This window comes from Amblyomma maculatum, chromosome 4 (assembly GCF_055883805.1).
Source record: "Amblyomma maculatum isolate TAMU_Amacu chromosome 4, ASM5588380v1, whole genome shotgun sequence".
Lineage (NCBI taxonomy): Eukaryota > Metazoa > Arthropoda > Arachnida > Ixodida > Ixodidae > Amblyomma > Amblyomma maculatum.
The window spans coordinates 29,489,326-29,509,265 of NC_139347.1; the positions used below are offsets into that span (position 1 = coordinate 29,489,326).

General features: G+C 44.4%; 1 protein-coding gene and 1 non-coding gene across 2 annotated transcripts in view; one reads left to right on the top strand and one right to left on the bottom strand.

Annotated features, from left to right (window-relative positions):
- Window positions 1-14,409: 14,409 nt before the first annotated feature.
- TRNAF-GAA (transfer RNA phenylalanine (anticodon GAA)) lies at window positions 14,410-14,483 on the bottom strand. Its single transcript has one exon. It is a non-coding gene; the product is annotated as a tRNA-Phe (tRNA).
- Window positions 14,484-19,391: 4,908 nt separating this feature from the next.
- The window catches only part of LOC146190562 (transient receptor potential-gamma protein-like), a 42,254-nt gene continuing 41,705 nt past the window's right edge, over window positions 19,392-19,940 (top strand). The window contains exon 1 of the mRNA XM_084599808.1: window positions 19,392-19,636. Within this exon, the coding sequence (XP_084455934.1) occupies window positions 19,392-19,636 (245 nt within the window). The remainder of the gene's footprint in view (window positions 19,637-19,940) is intronic.

A 19,940-nucleotide genomic window follows, 5' to 3' on the forward strand; every position in this document is an offset into this window, starting at 1 on the left:
GCCATAGTGGAGGGCTAGGGACTAATTTCAACACCTAGGAATTTAACATGCACTGACATCACACAGAACAACGAAGCCTCTCCGTTTCACCTCCATCTAAACGCTTTCGCCACGTTCATCACATTCATCAGCATAGATTCGCAAGCTACCAAACTATGTCGAAGACAACCAGACATAAAGTTCCGCTTTAACCAAGGCGTGCAAAGGTTCCTGAGTAACCTATTAATATCGTGTCCGACTTAGCAACTACGGACGCCCATGTATGATTCTGATCTTACAGTAGATTTTTTTTGTTGACCATTTCGTTCAGTTCTCATACTTACAATGCCTATTGATGTCGGGGTCATGTTGCGGCCATGAAATCACGATGTATGCGATGCTTTTTCACTCTTCCATTATAGAGCGGCAGATGCGACGTCAAACCTTTTCGACCAGTGCGTATTTTTGCTACACGGTACAAGGGCTGGCATCGTCGTGTTCTCCGAGAGTATATGCTGTCACATTGTCACGTTAAAATGAGGTGCGGATATTCCAGTGGCCACAGGCCACTTAAAAAAGCTGCGCTGACGTAATATACCTCCCCTCAATCTTTTGAGGAGGTGAAAAGGTGAATGCTATCGACTTCCATCCGGTAATCTCGCGGTCGTTTTCTGTAGTTATATCATCAGTTTGAATCGAGTGACGAGAAGAAAAGACGTTGCATTTAAATCCAATTTTCTCAGCAACAACCCGATCTTTCTTGCAGACGCAATGATCAACATGACCACCAAATAAAAAATCATTTGTTTCTTGTTATTTCTTTCAAATATGTCATACTGGGTCGTCCTTACTCTCCCTTTAAGCACAGCATGTTCGTGTTGCCGCCAGCTGCAGGACGCCATTCCTTCCATGCTTCGCAGGCTTTCTGGCAGGGCCAGAGCATCGGAGGAGAGTCGTGCGGGCGCAGCGTTGTTGCCCCACATGGACCGCGCTGACGAGGCTGCCCACGCGGTGAACGCTGCCAGCGCAGCCCGGAGCGCCGCGCCCAGACGGGCAGCGCGTCGCCGCGACCCGGCGCCTCCACTGCGCTACCACTGCCGCCAAGGTAACCGAGCATTCAAATGGAAATCAAAATACAATCAAGCGTCTCATCCAACATCAGTTGGCATAGATTTCGTTATCTATCTGCTCAAACTGAACAAAGACCTGTTGCCAGTTGTGCATGTACCAAGGTTAATCACTGAATACGTGCCGTTATTCAGGACTATAATCTGCTTCACAAGCTGGTAAGAGCCCTACGTAAGGCATGGCTGGCTTGTGCTGATGAGGATCACGAGCATAGCACGATTGCGCCCGTACCACGTTCTTAGACCGTGGGGTTCACAGCGTAGCCGCGTACCTCATCCTGCTTGACCTAGTCTTGCTTGTTAAACGGAGCATAGTTCGGCTGCCCGTAACGAGGATGTTGTTGGGCCAGGATATTTTCGGTACTAATTTAGGAAAACTAGCCAATTTTTAAACTTCCAGACCGCAGACAAATTTGATCCTGCGAACACACTATTGTTTTCATTCCCGGCCATTCCCGAACACGGGAATGGCCGTGTTCAAATCGATTAGGCATGTAGCAGCCACGATTATAAAAATTTCTTTCAACTTCAAGAATTGTTGCATGTTGCATTCCGCATCAGTACAATAGAGCACTGATTCATCTTATTAAAGGCCTGTCGATGACATATTTCCGTGTGCAATTGTATACACATCGTTACGTGAAATCACACAAAATTCGCGCGTGTTCACGCCGGGAGGCTGCGTTTAACAAACATAAATATTTACTAACTGACGTAGAGTGCATGCCTGCGGATGGACTCTCCACTTTTCGCACTAGGGGCTGATAAAGCTTGTCTAGAACGCATGAACTCTGCCCTTTGTGGGAGAAGCGCTGTATCATCGAAAATCAAGTATGCGGCTTCCAAAGAAAACACTGTATATTGTTTTAATACATGCTGTGCAAGGCCGCTGCGAGAACGGCTCCTGGAAACAACCAGCTGCGGTTGGATAGGGCTTGTTTCACTAGACACTATACAACCGAGTCGCCACAGACAAGTGTGAACCGCTAAATACACAAGTTCGCGAAAGAGCGGATAGGGTATGTTAGCCATGAATGGTGCAAAGAATTGTAGTATGGCCCTTTGGTTCAGATTGCTTCATGCAGACGTTGCTAAAGTTGCGCGGATTTGTTCTATTCATTTCTTATCTACGCAAGGCTTATTCACAGGCTTAGAAGTCGCCGCCGCATTTTGCGTGATATAAGCTCGCCAGAGAATTCACAAAGAGCTGCGGAAAAATAGGTGCGTGCAAGGAAAAAATAGAGGAGTGAGTGGGAAGGGAGGAGAAGAGAAGAGTGGAGTGGGAGGGGTGACGCACTTGCTAATATGAGGAACTGCCCCCTACACATTTTCTGAAAAGGCCTACTCTCCTTTTCTATTCAGGAAATGGGGGCATGTCTGTCTATACTCTATATAAAAGCAGCTTTTTCTCCACAAAACTTCTCTGTGTGGGGATTGTAGTGCAAAATATCCGGCAGTTATAGATTATGATAAAGCCCCGAGCGTACACAAGGTATTAAAACGTTACCGAAATATATTTGCTTAGCATCGCTAGTGTTCGAAGGAAGCATATTGTTGTGATTACATAATGTGCGAAGAAGCAATCTTCTGTTACGCAAGAAAAGTGATACTCCCCTTACGTAGTAGCAACCAGAGATTGAAGCAAAGAATACACGCCCCTTTACGTAACCGATGTCGCTGCGTTTGTTTGTGTTTTTTTTTTTTCACTCGCGTCGCACGCACACTTCTCTCGTGATATTAAATTTCTGGGCGGCCTGAACGCGAACCCACAAGAGAGGTGCTCAACGTTCCGCTCCTGATCTTCCCAGTTATATCAGGAGCATCACCGTCCCTAAGCAGCTTACGGAGGCGAGTAGTTTGCTTTGTCAGGCCGCGTAAAGCGTTCCGAGTTCAGCGAACATTTTGTGCTGACACCACGCTTTCAAGAATCAGACCCACACCTCTATTTTGACAACAATGCATTCTATGTTTTGTTGCTTAATTTACTTAATTTGCATATTTTTGAAGAGAGGAAGCAAAGCTTTAGCTGTAGGAGGTGTACACGTAGAAAAGGGCCTCGGGTTAAGTTCATCGCATGTCTCCGTCTTTAACGCGAATCGAGACCGCATCCAACGGGCGTTTTTTCAGTCTTGCACAATTTATCTAAATGCGAACCATCACAGCCAGCAAATGAATGAGTCGATCGCGGGACCATGTGCTCAGCACCGGAGCGCCATCAACATTGAGCTATACCTCAAACGGAACAATTCTCCGGTTTAATGAGACGCATAATAAATTCTCCAGATATGTCAGCTACGCATTGTGAGCAAAGTTTGGTAATGAATTTCAACACGCCAAAGTAACGATGAGGGACTATGAGCAAAATAGAACCCATCAATAAAAAACACTGCATTTTGTCTGAAAGGTTAGCATTTAATTTTCCACTTAGCCGTTTTAATCGAGCAATATTGCGCGATGTATTATCTGAGCCCGGACAAATCAGTGTCACTGTCCCGCGAGACGGTCGAATAAAGGCACACAAATTACTACCGTCCTACAACCTGTCTTATGCAGAACTGATTAAACTGTCAGCACGTGATGGCTTAGCCGAGGAGAGAAGGCCAAGAGGGAATTCACGCCCTCCATAAATGCCTGTCTGGGCCTCAATTAATGCCGTTCTTGGGCACCCGATTTCAGCCAAAGCGCGACTCCTAATTAAAGGTGTGCGTGTACTGCAGGGTGAAATTCATTACGCGGAGCCCAATCCTCCGTTTATGCTTTCCTAAACACGCCTCAACTTAAGCGTCTCTTTCGTTCTGTCTGTGTCTCCCGCTTTCGGCTTTTTTTTTATCTTTGCTGAAGTGGGCTGTGCGAATCCCGCGAACCCATTTGCTGGCGCCCGAAGACCATTTCATGGATGACGAGATCTGTACTTGCATGAAACATTTAGGTGCACTCTGTCTAGCGCAGGGCAGCAATCAGCACATCTTTTAACTTTATTTAGTAAGAGTTGCTTTACTCGCATAACAATGATATCACGGGCATGTTTACAAAAGGGATCGTTTAACAGCAAATGACCGATTATCAGAGCAATATTTTTACTGTCTTTATTTCTTTCTCACGAAAGATAAAACCGCTTTGTACCGCTGTAACGACGAGTGTTACGGGACGTTGCACTCGCTAAACAATTCGCAGCTCAATCTTCGTTCTTGCCGGCGAAACAATGAAGTAATACGCAGTACGGCGTTTTGTTTCTAACACGGGGTAATGTAACGAGCTAAAGATGTGAGAAGCTTCACAGCTACACGCACTGAGGAAAAAACCAGAATCAGCTAGGCCGGCTAAAAACGTTGCTCCAGTAACGGCTCGCTTAACTTGCCTGGTTCGCACAGTTAATAACGCGAGAACAATTAGCGAGTTTCCCGCGACATCATTATGGCTGTTTTCTTTGGAGCTGTTTTCTGATTTCACTTCAACAGTTAAGAGGCTGCTTGGCTTCCAAATAAATAGAGGGGAATTTAAAAGTAAGGCAAGCCTCTTTTCTAAGCATCCTCAGGGAAAATGGCGATAATGCCCTGGAAAAAATTAACGGGCAAATATGGACAACGTCGGAACATGCGAGGACGCACAACGTTTCCAGAGGAGGTCGCTTAGGCCAGCTTACATCAGATCAATCAATCAGCCTTTTATTTTCTCTATATTAGAGAAGGAGACAGGACTAAAAGCTCGGAAGCTTGACAGAGGTCCTGCCCCCTTTTTTACATTGGCATTGCATCAGACAAGCGGCAATAAATTCTGCGCTACACATTACAGCGGGGCAAGACCTCAAAGTTTGTTAAAAGCGGTGCGCCTCAGATAATTAGCTATTATTCGCTGTAATTTTCCTTCAACCCCCTCTAATGTTCACACCCTTGATCCACCAGGGTTGTTTCCTGAAAAAAGAAAAGCACACATTGAAGCCTGTCATCGTAATCGCTCGTTATTGATATAATCTTGGTAAAAAAATGTAGTAAGAACAAAGCAGTGTTCCTCCTAAGCTATTCATTAAAATATTATATAGTTGAAACCTTTTTTCAGCGTGTCAAGAGGTCTTCCTGCCGCTCAACACGTTGCCGTGAGTTGTATCATCACTTTACGCTCCTCACGCGGCTGTTCGCGTAGCAGTGCAGCGGTAAAAAGAAAGGATTGCATTACACTGCGAGGGATTTCTGAGCGTCAGCACTTGCTTCACGTTTGGCGATTTCAGTCGGCGGCTTTAAATTCAGGATGGCAGATGTATCATGTGGCTATATATATATATATATATATATATATATATATATATATATATATATATATATATATATATATATATGTATATATATATATATATATATATATATATATATATATATATATATATATATATATATATATATATATATATATATATATATATATATATATATATATATATATATATATATATATATATCCCGTCTGGAACTGTTGTTAGAATAAAATAGATAATCGGGAAAGTCGTGTAACATCCTGTTTGAATTTCCCTGGCCCATTAGTCATAAGCAAACTATGTCATATATATATATATATATATATATATATATATATATATATATATCGTCTGACATTTTGTTTCTCATTTGTTGTCGAATCGCTGGTCACCCGAGGTTCTGACCGGTGTAAAATGGTTCATTGGGTTACTGCACACATAATTACAAGTCGAGTCGAGCTTTAAAATGTGTCCAAGAGTCGTACCGACGACCTCCGGTCATTGAATCTATACCGGGGGTGTAACTTCCGGGGGCCGGGGCAATAAATTAAATTAAATTAAATTGGTTCACAGGAAGGGAAAGGCGCAGTATCTGTCACACTTGTGTCTGTGGACACCTGAACCGCGCCGTAAGGGAAGGGAGGAAGGTGGGAGTTAATGTGGATTAAATGGGTTTAGAGAAAAGGAAAGACATATTTATCCGTAACACTTCTGGTGGACACCTGTACCGCACCGTAGTGAGAAGTGAGGGAGGTGGGAGTCAAAAAAAGAGGGAAAGAGGTGCCGCAGTGGAGGACTCTGGAGCCACCGTTGCGGTTATGGCGGGCGAACCAATACTAGCAGGAGGATGCGGGTGGTAAAAAACTAATCGCCGTTATGTTGTCAACACGTTGGTACCAAAATTTAGAACCTAGGTGTAAACTTCCAACGTGCCTACCACTCAGGGGGGAACTGCTTTGGACAGCTAACGCTAATTTTGCTAATCGTGGGGAAAATCTGAAAGCAGACCAAATTTGGTCTATCGCAAACTATTTCAGCGACCACCACACACTGTTTGATGTTTTCAAAAGGTCTGTTGTTGATGAAGATGTTAAAATCGCCGAAGAAAAAATTTATGTTTCACTAAAAAAAAAAAAAAAAAGTACCTGAATATTATCGATGAAGAATGTTACTATTTGAAGAAGATGTTGTATGAGTGTGTTTAAACATGATGCAAAAATGAATAAAGAATATGACAAAACTAACACGATGTAATATGTAGAAAACAAGCTTTAATTATTCAATCATAATAGCTTACGCACTTGCATTTCAATGCCTATCGGTGATGCCTGCATTTTCTTTAAATCTAATTTTTGCCTCTTGTGCAGGCATATTCTTTGAAGGCATGCAGGCTACATCATTGGCCGATGTTCGTCAACACTGGCTGGAAAAATGACGACTAAACCGTGCCCTCTTGACAGTGTCAATGTTTCATGATTTCACTTCAATTCAAAGTCATTAAATTTTGTTCCTTACTAACGAAAATCTACGAAACAAGAAGGTTTCAATGAGACATTACATCTCCGATGGTACCTAGGTATAGTGTATTCGTAAACACAGACCGTACTAATTGCTGTAACACCAGCCCACCCAAACCTTAACGCAGTAGAGGTGCACCACACGATGACATATTACGCTTTCGTACGAATCTGAAAATAATCAAGAATTGTTGAAGATTCATTCAGAATTTCTCGTTTTTTCATCTGACATTTTTCCAATATCTGGCCCTGCACACCGCTGAATCCCAAGGGATTCCAGCCTGCTCAAAGGGAAGGAATCTTTTCTTTGACGGGTGTTAATAAAGTTATTCATCGTCATCTAAAGTGCTAAATGTTGCAGTTGTAGCATAATTTTCAAACCTATCGTTCTTTCTCACTACGCCTTTGATCCTGTCTTCAATTTCTTCGAAACTATACGGAAGACAAGCAGAAGTTCGCTCGTACCGACAGAGTACCACGTTTTATTAACATAAGAGAGCGCTCTCACCACAAATGAATCTGTCTGTAAGCTAGTGAGAACAACAAGAAAAACAAAACTCGCTAAACGACTGCCGCAGGGCAACGCGAGGTCAAGATCCGCTTTCATGGTCGTCAATTTTAGCTCTGAGGCAACTGTTTGCTATTTTAAGATACGGTCATGAACACATTCATGGGATTGATACCGATGTGCAGCAAAATGTTTCCTTCAAAGCTTGTCCTTTGCTCGTGCTTGGTAGTTAAGGCTGTCGTAGAAGCGTTGTAAAGCGAACGCTTTACTACGTACGCTATGTTCAGCGAGTTTCGCTGGCTCAGTCGCTTGGACCTTCAGTGACCTCCAGCCGTTATGGAGCTGCGCTGGCTCGACCATATGTGTAGTCATGTCACTCGCCGCGGTGGCTGTACCGCCGCAGCTGTAACCGCTCCGCAAAAACTCTCCCGTTGCCTGACCACGTGACTCGTCGAGCGGTTGGCCGCGGTTTAAAGATGAGCGCACCGCTCGTCCAGGCAGTGCGCGCTTCGCCATGGATCCGAGCGATGCTGAGCCATCTCGGAACGTTACGCAGAGGACCTTGCAACGTCGTCAACAAACGAAATGCTTTCGCTTTGTATAACTAGGTTTAGAATAATTAACCTCCAGCAGTTTCTTTTTTTTCTTTATGATAACAAAACCGATAATAGCGAGACACTGCGAGACTCTCGAAGGTAGATATACACATCTATTGATTGTCAGAGTGGACTATAAAAAAAAATGTTCATAAACAACATTCCATGAAAAATGGTCATGTACCTGTTTTAATATTTTATTTCGTTATCGGGGAACTGAACTTTAGAGCGATATGAATGCTAGGCTGCACTACCTTTCCCTTCAAAACGACAACAACACGAATAACACGATTTGTCGGGTTAGTTGGCTGCTATCCATTTATGTCAGCAGGGCAAACACAATCAGGAAAAAAGGTGTCGATTAGTACAGAGCGCTCTGTCCTACCTTCATTTTTTCTTTTCCTGACTGTGTTCGCGCTGCTGATGGGCATGGTAACAACATTTCCGTTCCAATAAAGATGTCACGAGCTTCAATCTTCTGATAAACATATATACTTAATTCAAACGGGTAGAAATTGCTTTTTGCCAACCGACAAAAATTAACATTTCCGGAGAAGAGAATCGATGTTTACCGGACAAAATGACTCGATACTATTCTCTTCATTAGGTTTTGAAACAGCACTAGTTAAGGACGCACACTGCATTGCCTTTTAAACAGTCTCATAGTGAATGCTCCACACCGCGTATCTCTGACACGAAGCCACATATTTCGTGTGCACTGTTCGGCTCACTACAGCGGCCACGGCACGAAAGACATAGCGTAGTCCTAGATGCAACACAGTGCAGCTAAAAGGAAAGTTTAATCAAAACGCTTCCTCATCGTAGAAACCCTAGCTGAACAGGCTCTCCCAAAGATAAGTTTCAACCCATATCCGCGTGTCGTTCAGATCGGCGTGTAAACGACCCAATGAGGAGCTCCCTATTCGCATAAAAAAACTGGGTCCCCATCAGATTACGTCTCCGGGCCATAAACTAGCTTAGGCGGTTTTATTTCAATGGCACTTCTTCCGGGAATTCTTTCCGCTTCATCTTTCATTCCGGCCCCCCACAAAGGGCACCCATTCTTACATCACCAGTTGCTCTTTGCACACCTCTTTCACACCCATTTACACGGCGCTTTCCCGCGGCTTTACGACTACATCTTCCCTCCGAGAAGCAACCGTAACACTATAGCCGAGCTGCTAGCTAAACATCCTGCTCCAGTGCTGCCTGCTTGGACCGTGTTTTGTCTCTTGCATTTCGCCAAGCTTGTTTTCCACTGGCCCCAATTCGTTCCGGCGCGTTCCAGCGGCCTGTTATTCTTGGCCGCACTGACCTCCAGGGCGAAGGCTGAGCCCTTGCCGATGGTTCCGGCCGTACGGTTGCCCGTCCGAAGAAATAACACGGCAGGCCGAAGGCGCCTTCGCCTAAGACCACGTGCTCGGCGTACGGCTTTCGCGCGTTTATTTTTCCGCGTCTCGGCATTCGCCGGGGCTCGGCGGGAGTTTCTACAATCGCCTCTGCGTGACTTGGCAATGGGCGGAACAAAAGGAATCGCGTAGGAGCTTTGCTCTGGTTCGACTTCCATTTTTGATCCTTTCTGTTCCGTCGTGGCAGCTTTACGTAACGCAACAAACGCCTCACTATGGTCTTCCGGATGTACCGATTTGAGGCTTAAGGTTTGTGCTTTCCTCGGGTTTTAGACGCTTTGCGGCTGCCAACAGGCTTGCGGTTGTGAGCTCACTCTATGCAATAGTATTCCCTGCTTATACCTCTTCTTCCTCTTCCACATTTCAAGTGAGTGGGCATCTTTAGTTCTGACAAAAATCTTCAGAATAGTTCCTCTTGCAAGTCCTTGTCCGTTTGACGCCTATCATTGATAATTACATATTTAAAATAGTTTAAGGCGCAAAAAACAGACAAACACAAAGGTAAGTGAAGGACGAAGCGCCAACTCCCAACTGATTTTATTGCATGCAAGAAAACGTACTTAAATAGTTTTGTAGTCACATGCGTAGGTGTCACTTAAAGCTCAGGAACGACCTGATAAGGCGCGCTCCAGGAATATCTTTTCACAGTTATATAAAACGATTGATGTGTCGCTTACGCACATGTCACCTTTCTTTTTGATATAAAACGCTTCTATCAATTCCCTGGCATACTTATCTTTGCTTTTGCCCAGAATGCGCACATCAGTGAAGCATGGCTCACAATTGCGGGACTGGCATTCATTAATGTGCTTAGTTATATGGGTGCCTTCCTTGTTCTGTTGTACGTTTCTCTCATGTTCCCTCGTCCGCTCATTCAGGCACCTGCCTGTCTGACCTATGTAGGAGTGGCCGGAAGACAGGGGGATTTCGTAGACAACCCCTTCAGAACGAGGCTGCGGAACGAACCACAGGAGACCGTTCATGAAATGTACTGTAGGGGTTGTCTACGAAATCCCCCTGTCTTGCGGCCACTCCTACCTAGGTCAGACAGGCAGGTGCCTGAATGAGCGAACGAGGGAACATGAGAGAAACGTACAACAGAACAAGGAAGGCACCCATATAACTAAGCACATTAATGAATGCCAGTCCCGCAATTGTGAGCCATGCTTCACTGATGTGCGCATTCTGGGCAAAAGCAAAGATAAGTATGCCAGGGAATTGATAGAAGCGTTTTATATCAAAAAGAAAGGTGACATGTGCGTAAGCGACACATCAATCGTTTTATATAACTGTGAAAAGATATTCCTGGAGCGCGCCTTATCAGGTCGTTCCTGAGCTTTAAGTGACACCTACGCATGTGACTACAAAACTATTTAAGTACGTTTTCTTGCATGCAATAAAATCAGTTGGGAGTTGGCGCTTCGTCCTGTCACTTACCTTTGTGTTTGTCTGTTTTTTGCGCCTTAAACTATTTTAAATATGCACCAAAACCAACTAGCCCAGCAGCAAGTGCCTTTATCATTGATAACATTGACAAACATAATAAAAGTTATTCTTATTAAACAGCTAAGTGGGCAAAGTGCAGAACCATATGGGCAGAAGTGGGAAATAATAACTGGGCTCCACGTTCTGTAACGCGCCCTAAATAATGTTAAGGAACAAATATAAACAATTCTTAGTTTCGTTCGTTTTAATGATTTCATTCTAACAGCGCCATCGTAGTAAGAAAATAATGTTAATAACTGAATGTAGTCCTCCCTTTCATAATGTATGGAGTCCGATACTATTTCTTTTTTCCGTATTTACGTTTTTGGCACTCTTTTTATGCTAATATTTTATCCGGTTTCAATTCGCGGCGTTGTGCAGGAATTTAGTGTTTTGTGAGCGCATGTTTTATACCTACTATCTAAAGGTCATGTAATACGTATACCGTTTAATAAGCTGCTTTCTATATTCCGGCGGTGTAGCTGAATGTCACTTTAAAATCAAAATTTAAGCAGAGAAGTTTTAGGGCAATTCACTAGGCTGAAGGCAAACTTTGTATTCGTGCTTTCCTTAATTTCGCAGTAAAAGTATTGCATGCGTTCAGGCCACGTGTTCACAAAAATCGAGTGTTAATCTTGCCACTATAAGACTCGCTGCATGTTTTTATTTTAATTTCTGTTATTTGTCTAAACTGCAGTGTGTAATAACTTTTCGAAACACATAACATTTCTCTAGGAAAGCAACAAAATCTGCAGTGCGTCGAATTGTTCATGTGGCTAAAGAAAATTTACAAGCAACGTTTCGTTTTGTCTCGATTTCTTCATCGTAGGTGCGCTGCGAAGGAAGGCGTTTTTATGAATAGTCCCGCACGTAATGGGCAAACACTAGATGTATCGAAATGTTGAAATGCAAATTTTATTCCAGGAGCAAAGGCATCGAAAACACCACGAACTAAGCTTAAAATACGTGGCGCTGGACGTAATCGGTGCAATGTGGAGCGTGACAACGCCAGACACTTTATTTAAGTTCTTTCTCACCTGTACGGTGTTCAAAATTGTGCCAAGCCTCCGCAACATTGACGAACAAAGATAATCGAGCACGTTTGCGCCCACACTCACTGGACCTACCGTAGTGGCCGGCTGATGGAATGAGTGTTCTATTCTAGAGCCCAGTATCACAGCGATAGCACCCCGCCGTAGTGGCGCAGTGGTTAGAGCACTCGACTTCCGTGCCCCAGATGCGGGATCGAATCCTGGCCGCGTCAGCCGCTTTTCGATCGAGACGAAAAGCGAGGTGCCCGTGTGCTGTGTGCGATGTCAGTGCACGTTAAAGAACCCAGGTGGTCGCAATTTCTAGAGCACTCCACTGCAGTGTCTCTCATAGCTTGAGTCGCATTTGGACGTTAACCCCATAAACCTAAACCTATATAGCGATAGCGCTACCATGCCATGTACTGAGCCAGACAACGCCACGTTCCATCAACCTGACCTTCCTATGTGACGTCTCGCTTTGTATGGTGCCCTATGGAGAACCGGTTCATGACCATATGGCTTACTGACCGCATATGACCACATGACTAACTGACCTCTTTACTAATTACGCGTCATAATAACCAGAGTAAGTTAGTTATGCATGATTACAATTTGAATTTTACACTAAAGCATCATCATATATCGTTGAATGGTTTAGGTCGAGCATAATTTCACTGACCTAACAGCAGGTCCCGATTAATTACCTTAATTAGTTAATTGCAATTCATTTGAATTTTTACGCACCAACATCCTCGTATACTGTTGGATAGCTTATGTTGAGTATAATTGCACTCGACTAAGTTGAAATCCTAATTATCATCAATTAGCTATTCGTGATTAAGCATTGTACTTCGCACTACAGCACCAAGTCATATTGCTGGATAGCTTCTGTCAGTGTAATTGCACTGGACCAATAGTAAGTCCTAATCATTAGAGTCAGTTAACTTTGATTAAAAATTTAACTTCAATCTACAGCATCATCATGTATCGGATAGCTTATATCAAGTAAGATTTAATTACTCAATTACAGGTCCTAGCCTTTTACGCTAATCAGCTTATTTGGACTGGATGTAGAAAATAAGCCAAAATTAAAACTACGCCGCTTAAAAATATGCAAAAGCGAGGTCGTCTATCTCTGTTCAAATATAATTAAATCGCTGCCATTTTTCTCCTCTTCGGTTGTAGCATTTCGGTGAAGAAAACAGGACGTCAAGCAGTGTGTAAGCTGTGTGATGCGTGAACACGTGAGGAGCTTGAGTAGTAAAACTTATTCCCGGTTAAATAACCGCGGTGTTCAAATCGCCGCAGTGGCTAAGTGGCCTTGTAGTTCGACGCCTGATCCCAAGGTAACGGGTACAGCCCGGCCTTGGCGGTCGTATCTTATTGGAGGCGGTATTCTAATTTCGCCTCGCATTTCGATGCAGGCCTCTAATGTCAGCGTGCTTTAAAGATCATATGGTATAAATCAATTCAGAACCCTCCACTGCACCATACTTCATAGCCCATGTGCACTTCCGCAAGTTAAACCTAACGTACCATGTCATATGATACCATTACCTTGGCATACTGTAACATGCCATACAATGTGAAGTCTTATGTGCGCGATATTACCCTCCAATGGGTAGCGCCTATGCAGAGCAATGACGATGGCACGTTGAGCCCCTTACATGAACAAAAGAAAAAGAAGGCTGGTTTATGAAACGCCTCGTCCGCTTCGCACACCATAAAAGTGATCGCAGAGACAATCAAGCGAGCAATGCGCGTCGTTTGAAAACAGCAGGCCAGTATGCAAAACGCCACAGCGCCTACAGCAGCGTGCAGACGTGACACGGGTGCGCCTTTCTGCCAAGCACACGGCTTGTGTTCTCGGCTCTCATCACGTCCCAGCGACGTTACTAGATGAACGTGACGGCCGTTCGACCTTCCTCGCTGCTGCAGCTTGTCGGTTCGAGCGAAGGCTGGCATGTTGAGGCGAACGGCTCGGAAATCAACGTCGACCCCCCTCCCCTTTAGTTCGCGAGAGCTTCTTTCGGGAATAGCGTTCTTGAGATTGAAGGACGACGGCTGGGATTCAAGAGGAGACTCGATTACACGTTTTTGTTTGCTTCCCTTTTTCCGCCGTCATCCGCTGTGGCATATGCGAATAAAAAGAAGCAAAGATATTGCAACCATGCAACGTTTATAGGAAGCGCCATTTTTTTTTTGCGCCATCAACAGGAATAGCGACCAGATCGGTCTGCGCTGTAACAAGCCATTGTTATCGATATCGGTCCGCTGAGATTGCGAGCAGTGTGTCTTTTTTAAACACTTCCTAGGGATTTCTGCTGAGGCACAGACGTCACCTTACAAAAATGCTTAGTTGATCAAATATTTAGGGGAATCCCCCAAGGTGGAGTAGATTTGTAATAAAGGAGTAATTACTCATTGTCATCCACCAAAGCGCAGCCATATGGCCACAGAGTAAGGCTATACAGCTTTCTCAGAAACTTTGTAGTTAAAGAAAAATTCGTCCTGATCCGGGGATCGAACCCGGGGCCACCGACTTTTCAGGGCAGTCGCTCTACCAACTGAGCTAGCCAGGACGGTCGGCAGAGCAGATGGTAGGGCGAGTTATAGATCAACTCGCTCTCGCCCTACCATCTGCTCTGCCGACCGTCCTGGTTAGCTCAGTTGATGGAGCGACTGCCTCGGAAATGCGATGGTACCGGGTTCGATCCCCGGATCAGGGATAATTTTTCTTTAGCTACGAAGTTTCTGCTTTGCTTTGTGGCCGTATGGCTGCGCTTGAATGGATGACAATGAGTAATTACTCCCTTGCTAAAAATACTTAGTGTTGCTGGTGGCGATGATTCGCAACCCGCGCAATGTGACCAGCATAACGTTTGTAATTGCACTTCTCGCATGTCATTTTGTTGGGCTAATGTCATATATTTTTTTCATTTTTTATGCGTATTCGCGCTGTTTCAGAACGCTTGTAAATTGCACTTGTGTTTCAATTAGTTGCACAGCGGAACTTGAATGCAAGCATCTATTCTGTTTGAAGGGGGACACGACCATGGAGAAAAAGTGAAACTAGAAATGCGCGTCCGGCAACAGCCTTGCCATACAAAGTAAAAAGGAGCGAGTATGCCCCGCAGGTAATCAAACCACGTGACAGCGTGCGATATCTATCGTGGTTGCCAGGGCGCATGCGCAAATTCGAGCAACAAAAATAAAAGCGGCTTTTCTCGCCGCTGCATATGTCTGCTCCATGGACCGCGCAGAATCGTGCAGTCATACCGATTACCTAAACATTGGGGCCTGTCTTGGGAAGCGAAAAAATTTAATAATAAATAAACGTGAGAGGGACCACAATCATGAGCATTTGGCTAGCGATGGTGGTCATGGTACGACAAGCTGTCTCCTAAGTTAGTGCAAAAATTAGAGCGCAGGTGTCACAAATTCGCGCCTTTACGGTCAAGAGAGGCGCTGGATCTCCTTTACGGTTACCCTTCGTCCCTCTATGAGGTTTGAGGACCTGGTTAAAAATTAGGTTTGTCAACCCGTGAAGTACGTGTGTCGGTGTGTGATTGAGGAATAAGTTCAAGAAAGTCACTTTTTTTTTTTTTACAAACAATTGGATATGTATAGCTAGTAGTCAAGAATACACTGCATAATAATAGAACCAAAAAAAAAGAAAGAACCAAACGCCACGACACGATAGTGGTACAAGACGACTCGGTAAATGACAGGAGGAAGCAAACAGATAATGAACAAACACTGCAATAAAAGAAGACTATAAATATAACAAAGCAAGTATTCCAGATATAGTAAGTAGGGGCAAGTGTTACACAGAAAAACAAACACAGAGTAAAATACTAAGCCAGATTCAGGTTTAAACAAAGGCGAAAACAATACTCAATTAACCGTTAGTCTGTACCAAAAAGGAATTCTCACGGCTTTCTTGTTCGATGAAGCGTCGTAGTCACAGATTTAATCGCTGGCGGCAGCCGTACTAGATGAGGAAGAAGCTATTAGTTGATCCTGCTATCTGTGGAAAAACAAAAATAACACTTTCCCAGAGCGAGCGGCCGCGTGAGTTGCTCGAGAGACTACATCTCCTCAGTGCCGCGGGCGTGCTGTGGTCTGCCGGTCGGCCTCTGTAAACTCTCAGCTGCTTGCGCTGTGGTCCATCGTCAAGGACACGCGCCGGCCGGTCATTGCCCCGGAGAGTCATGTCGAAGCATGCTCGGAGGAGCGGGGAAATCCCGTAACTTTCGATCTATATGTGAAGCAGCTTGTTGCAGCAGGCGAAAGTTTCACAGATCTGTTTTCTGTTTCCTTGGTTATCGCCTAATACAGTTCATGCAGAGTTCATTGAACGCTTTTCGTCCCTGCTCAGAAACTAGAGAGAAGCGCCTTGTCGCATCCTTAACTACGACCGACATCTGCGCATCGGCCACTCGTATTTAACAACAACTCTCTTATTTTCGCACGTGCGCACGCGCAAACTCGTGCATGCACACGTACAAGCACGCACCCCCAATTTCGCTTATTGCTTCGTTAATTCAATAATGAAATGCTTTGAGCATTTCAAATGTTCAAAGCAATTTGCTCCCTCGGCTTGTGCAATTATTTTTCGGGCAAGATGTACGTTCGGAAAGATTTAAAGAAAGTTGGCACTACTCTTTTCACCCTTATGCTTAAGCTCCAAAACAAGTGCCCAAGACAACAAGCGGTAAACACTTCTTTATCTTGCCTCTGAGTGCTTATAGGAACGCTTTCAGTAAACTGTGGTAGAAATATGGGACATTAAAATGTTCTCAATGCGCTGGCGTTTGTTGCTTAGAAGTGAATTAAGGACAGGTATTCATCACCTATAGTCTCAAGTAGTCAATCGCGGTCAGCGGCTTGGTCGAGCACAGCTTGCATGCTACGTCGTAAAAGCTTGGAAACCGGGTTGTCATATACATCTGAGCTCGGCTGAGCGCTCTCTTGTCAGCTCCTGACAGGACATCGCTTGAGGCATGCCATTTTTCCTCGGGCAAAAGAAACACTTTCGAGGATTGAACGTCAGTTCCAGCCGTTCGACTCAACTCGGAGTGGCAGCGCTAAGTCCCTTGCCGTATTGCTTGGCTTCAGTCTGGGATCACGATGTAACAAATGTAACACGACGCGTCTCTGCATCCGGGGATCCCTGGAAAAATCTAGGTCAGGGCTTTTCCAAATATGGCATTCGCAAAATAATATTACGCAGGAACTGATATTGCTGTTGTTTTGTTGCACGTAATGAAAGTCTGGGCTTAAAAGGCGCCTTTCTTCGTCCCAAGCTACTCAACTACAGATTAAATTTTCATCACTTCGATGAGCTAAACTAGCGGGAGACATTGAACTTGTAATGTCGTTCACTGGCAGCATCCGAATAAAGAATCAAATTCGTACTTCCCGACTTCCCGTATGGCGTGTAGTGCACATAAAAGAGGTCTGTCCTTAACCTTTTCAGGCCCCGTTGATCATTTCGACTGAATCTATTTTTACGCCCAAACAATATACCCAAGCTTCGAGAAAGACAGTTCGCTTTTGCTACTGTAGAATGCACGAATGCTTATTTTTATATACGCTTGTGCGATATTTTTTAGAAACTGTTGAAATATTCGCTAAATCTAATATCCAACCATGATATGGGAAACTAGAAGTCCGGACACCGATGCATCATTTTCTTTTTCGAAGCCAAACATGTCACTAAAACTTTCGGAAAAAATATCAACATTTGTGTCACAGACAAACCAATTCTCGCCCAACACAATGAATTTGCAGCCCGAAACGATGGCGCACCTATTTCGCCTTTCGCCTAAACACGATAAATCGTGGCTCATTTATTTTTCTTGCAGTCGTCAGAGGTGGTAGGCACACTGGACCGCAAAGAGCATCACTTCTCATACCGTAAAGGCTACTTACCTAATCTTGGTCCTTTCTTGACCTAGAAGGAAAAAGAAAACCGGAAAAGAGGGAGTGGGCTGTGCCTTGATGTCGGAGAATATGTGTCAACACCTTCTTCGTTAATAAAACACTCCTAGCCCATGTGTTATCAATCTCATTTTGCGAGTTCACAGGAGCCCCATGCGTCTAATACATGTACTACAATCACATATTACTCGGCAAATCTCAAAAGCGTTTGATATATTAAGTCACAAAATTCTCTTATATAAAATGAAAACCTACGGTATCCGCGGAAAAGCACTAGACTTAATGGAATCATACCTCTCCCATAGAACACAGTATGTAGACTTTAAAAGTTCCTTGTCTTCAATACAGAATATCTGCACAGGAGTTCCCCAGGGAAGCATATTGGGTCCGCTTTTATTTTTAATTTATCTAAATGATATTGTTCATTGTGAACCTAATAGGGCATTTGTATCCTACGCCTATGATACTTCCGTGTTCATCTCCGGGAAATCAGAAGATGATATTGAAGAAAAAGCAAGTAGAACAAATGGTGCATTAAATGCTTGTGCAAAAGCAAATTTTCTGAATATTAATCCTAAAAAGACTGAAATAGTTTCGTACTTGCCGAAAGGAAAGATATTGTTTAAGCCACTCAATGTATGTTTAAACCATGAGCCTGTGCAGATAGTGGATTCTGTCAAAATCCTTGGTGTCATGTTTTCAAAGCGCTTGACTTGGAATTATCATGTTTATTATAATAGATCTAAAATATCCTCAGCTGTCGGAGTTATATCTCGCTTGCGCAACATTCTTCCTGTCAAAGTTAGGCTGTTGGCGTATAACGGTTTAGTTCTATATATCTTACAATAGTGTAATATCGTTTAGAGTACCACTGGTATCACGAACATGACCAAGTTGCATCTTCTCCAAAAAAGAGCTGTGTGATGCATTGCTGGTGTTCCTTACTGTTTCCCTACGAGTGACCTCTTTTTAAAATACGAAATCCTGCGAGTCTTCGCTTTACAAGAATACAGACTTTTAATGAGCTTAAAAAGTGCTTCACGGAGCCATGAAAATTATGTTGGTAATTTGGCAGAACTTGCAAAAAACAACCATATGCCAAAAACCAGAAAGAAATAAATGTGATTGGTTCCTACACCTAGAGCATATTACTCAGAACAATCTATTTCTTACACGCTGCCAGTGCTATTGAATCCCAGCCGAGGCGGTAACTTTTCAGTAGCGGCGAAAAGTCAAGCGCCTGCGTGCTGTGCGATGTCAGTGCATGTTAAAGAACCCCAGGCGCTGGAAATCTACCGGAGCCCTCCACTACGGCGTTTCTCGTAGCGTGAGTCGCTTTGGGACGTTAGACCCCATAAACCAACTATCAATATGAAAACTAAATATCTTAGCAATTCTACCGCCAATTTCCGGGGTGCCACAGACAACCGGTACTGTCCTATTCGCGCAGTGCATATGCTGTTGTCAGATAAGGTACGCTCTGTTTCCTCCTCAGCACTCTGGCAGTGCCCCGCCTCTGAGCGGCGTCGCTGAGTGGCGGCGGCATGGATCTGGAGGCCGGTGAAGGCGGCGGGCTATGCTGCGACCGGGGAAACTGCTCGCCGCTCGGGGCAGCCGCCCGCTTCTTCGGCGACGCGACCGACGACGAGCCTCCGGAACCCCCCTCACAACAGCAGCGGCCGCCGCGCCCCATCGGCGGAGGCGAAGCCAAGCCGGAGGGACAACTCACGCTGGACGAGAAAAAGTTTCTCCTGGCCGTCGAAAGGGGAGACCTAGCCACGGCACGGAGGTAGGAACCACATATACCTCGCGCCCTAGAAGCAGCCAGGCATGATGTGAAAACTCGGATGCTAAGCGCCTTCATAACGCAGCCACGGAGGAGGTGTTGGCGATTGCCTAGGCTTATTGCTCCTGCCCGAAGCGAAACCGCCTTGTTAACCCAAAGCAGACGTGTTGAGGATATTCGAAGTTATACTCAAGTTTGTAGTGGCTTAATCTTTTGAAAGCAAAGCAATGGTTAGCCTTGACCGCCTAGTAAAGAGCAGAGACATTAGTCTGCCAACCAAGGTCCGTATAACTCGTGCTATGGTCTT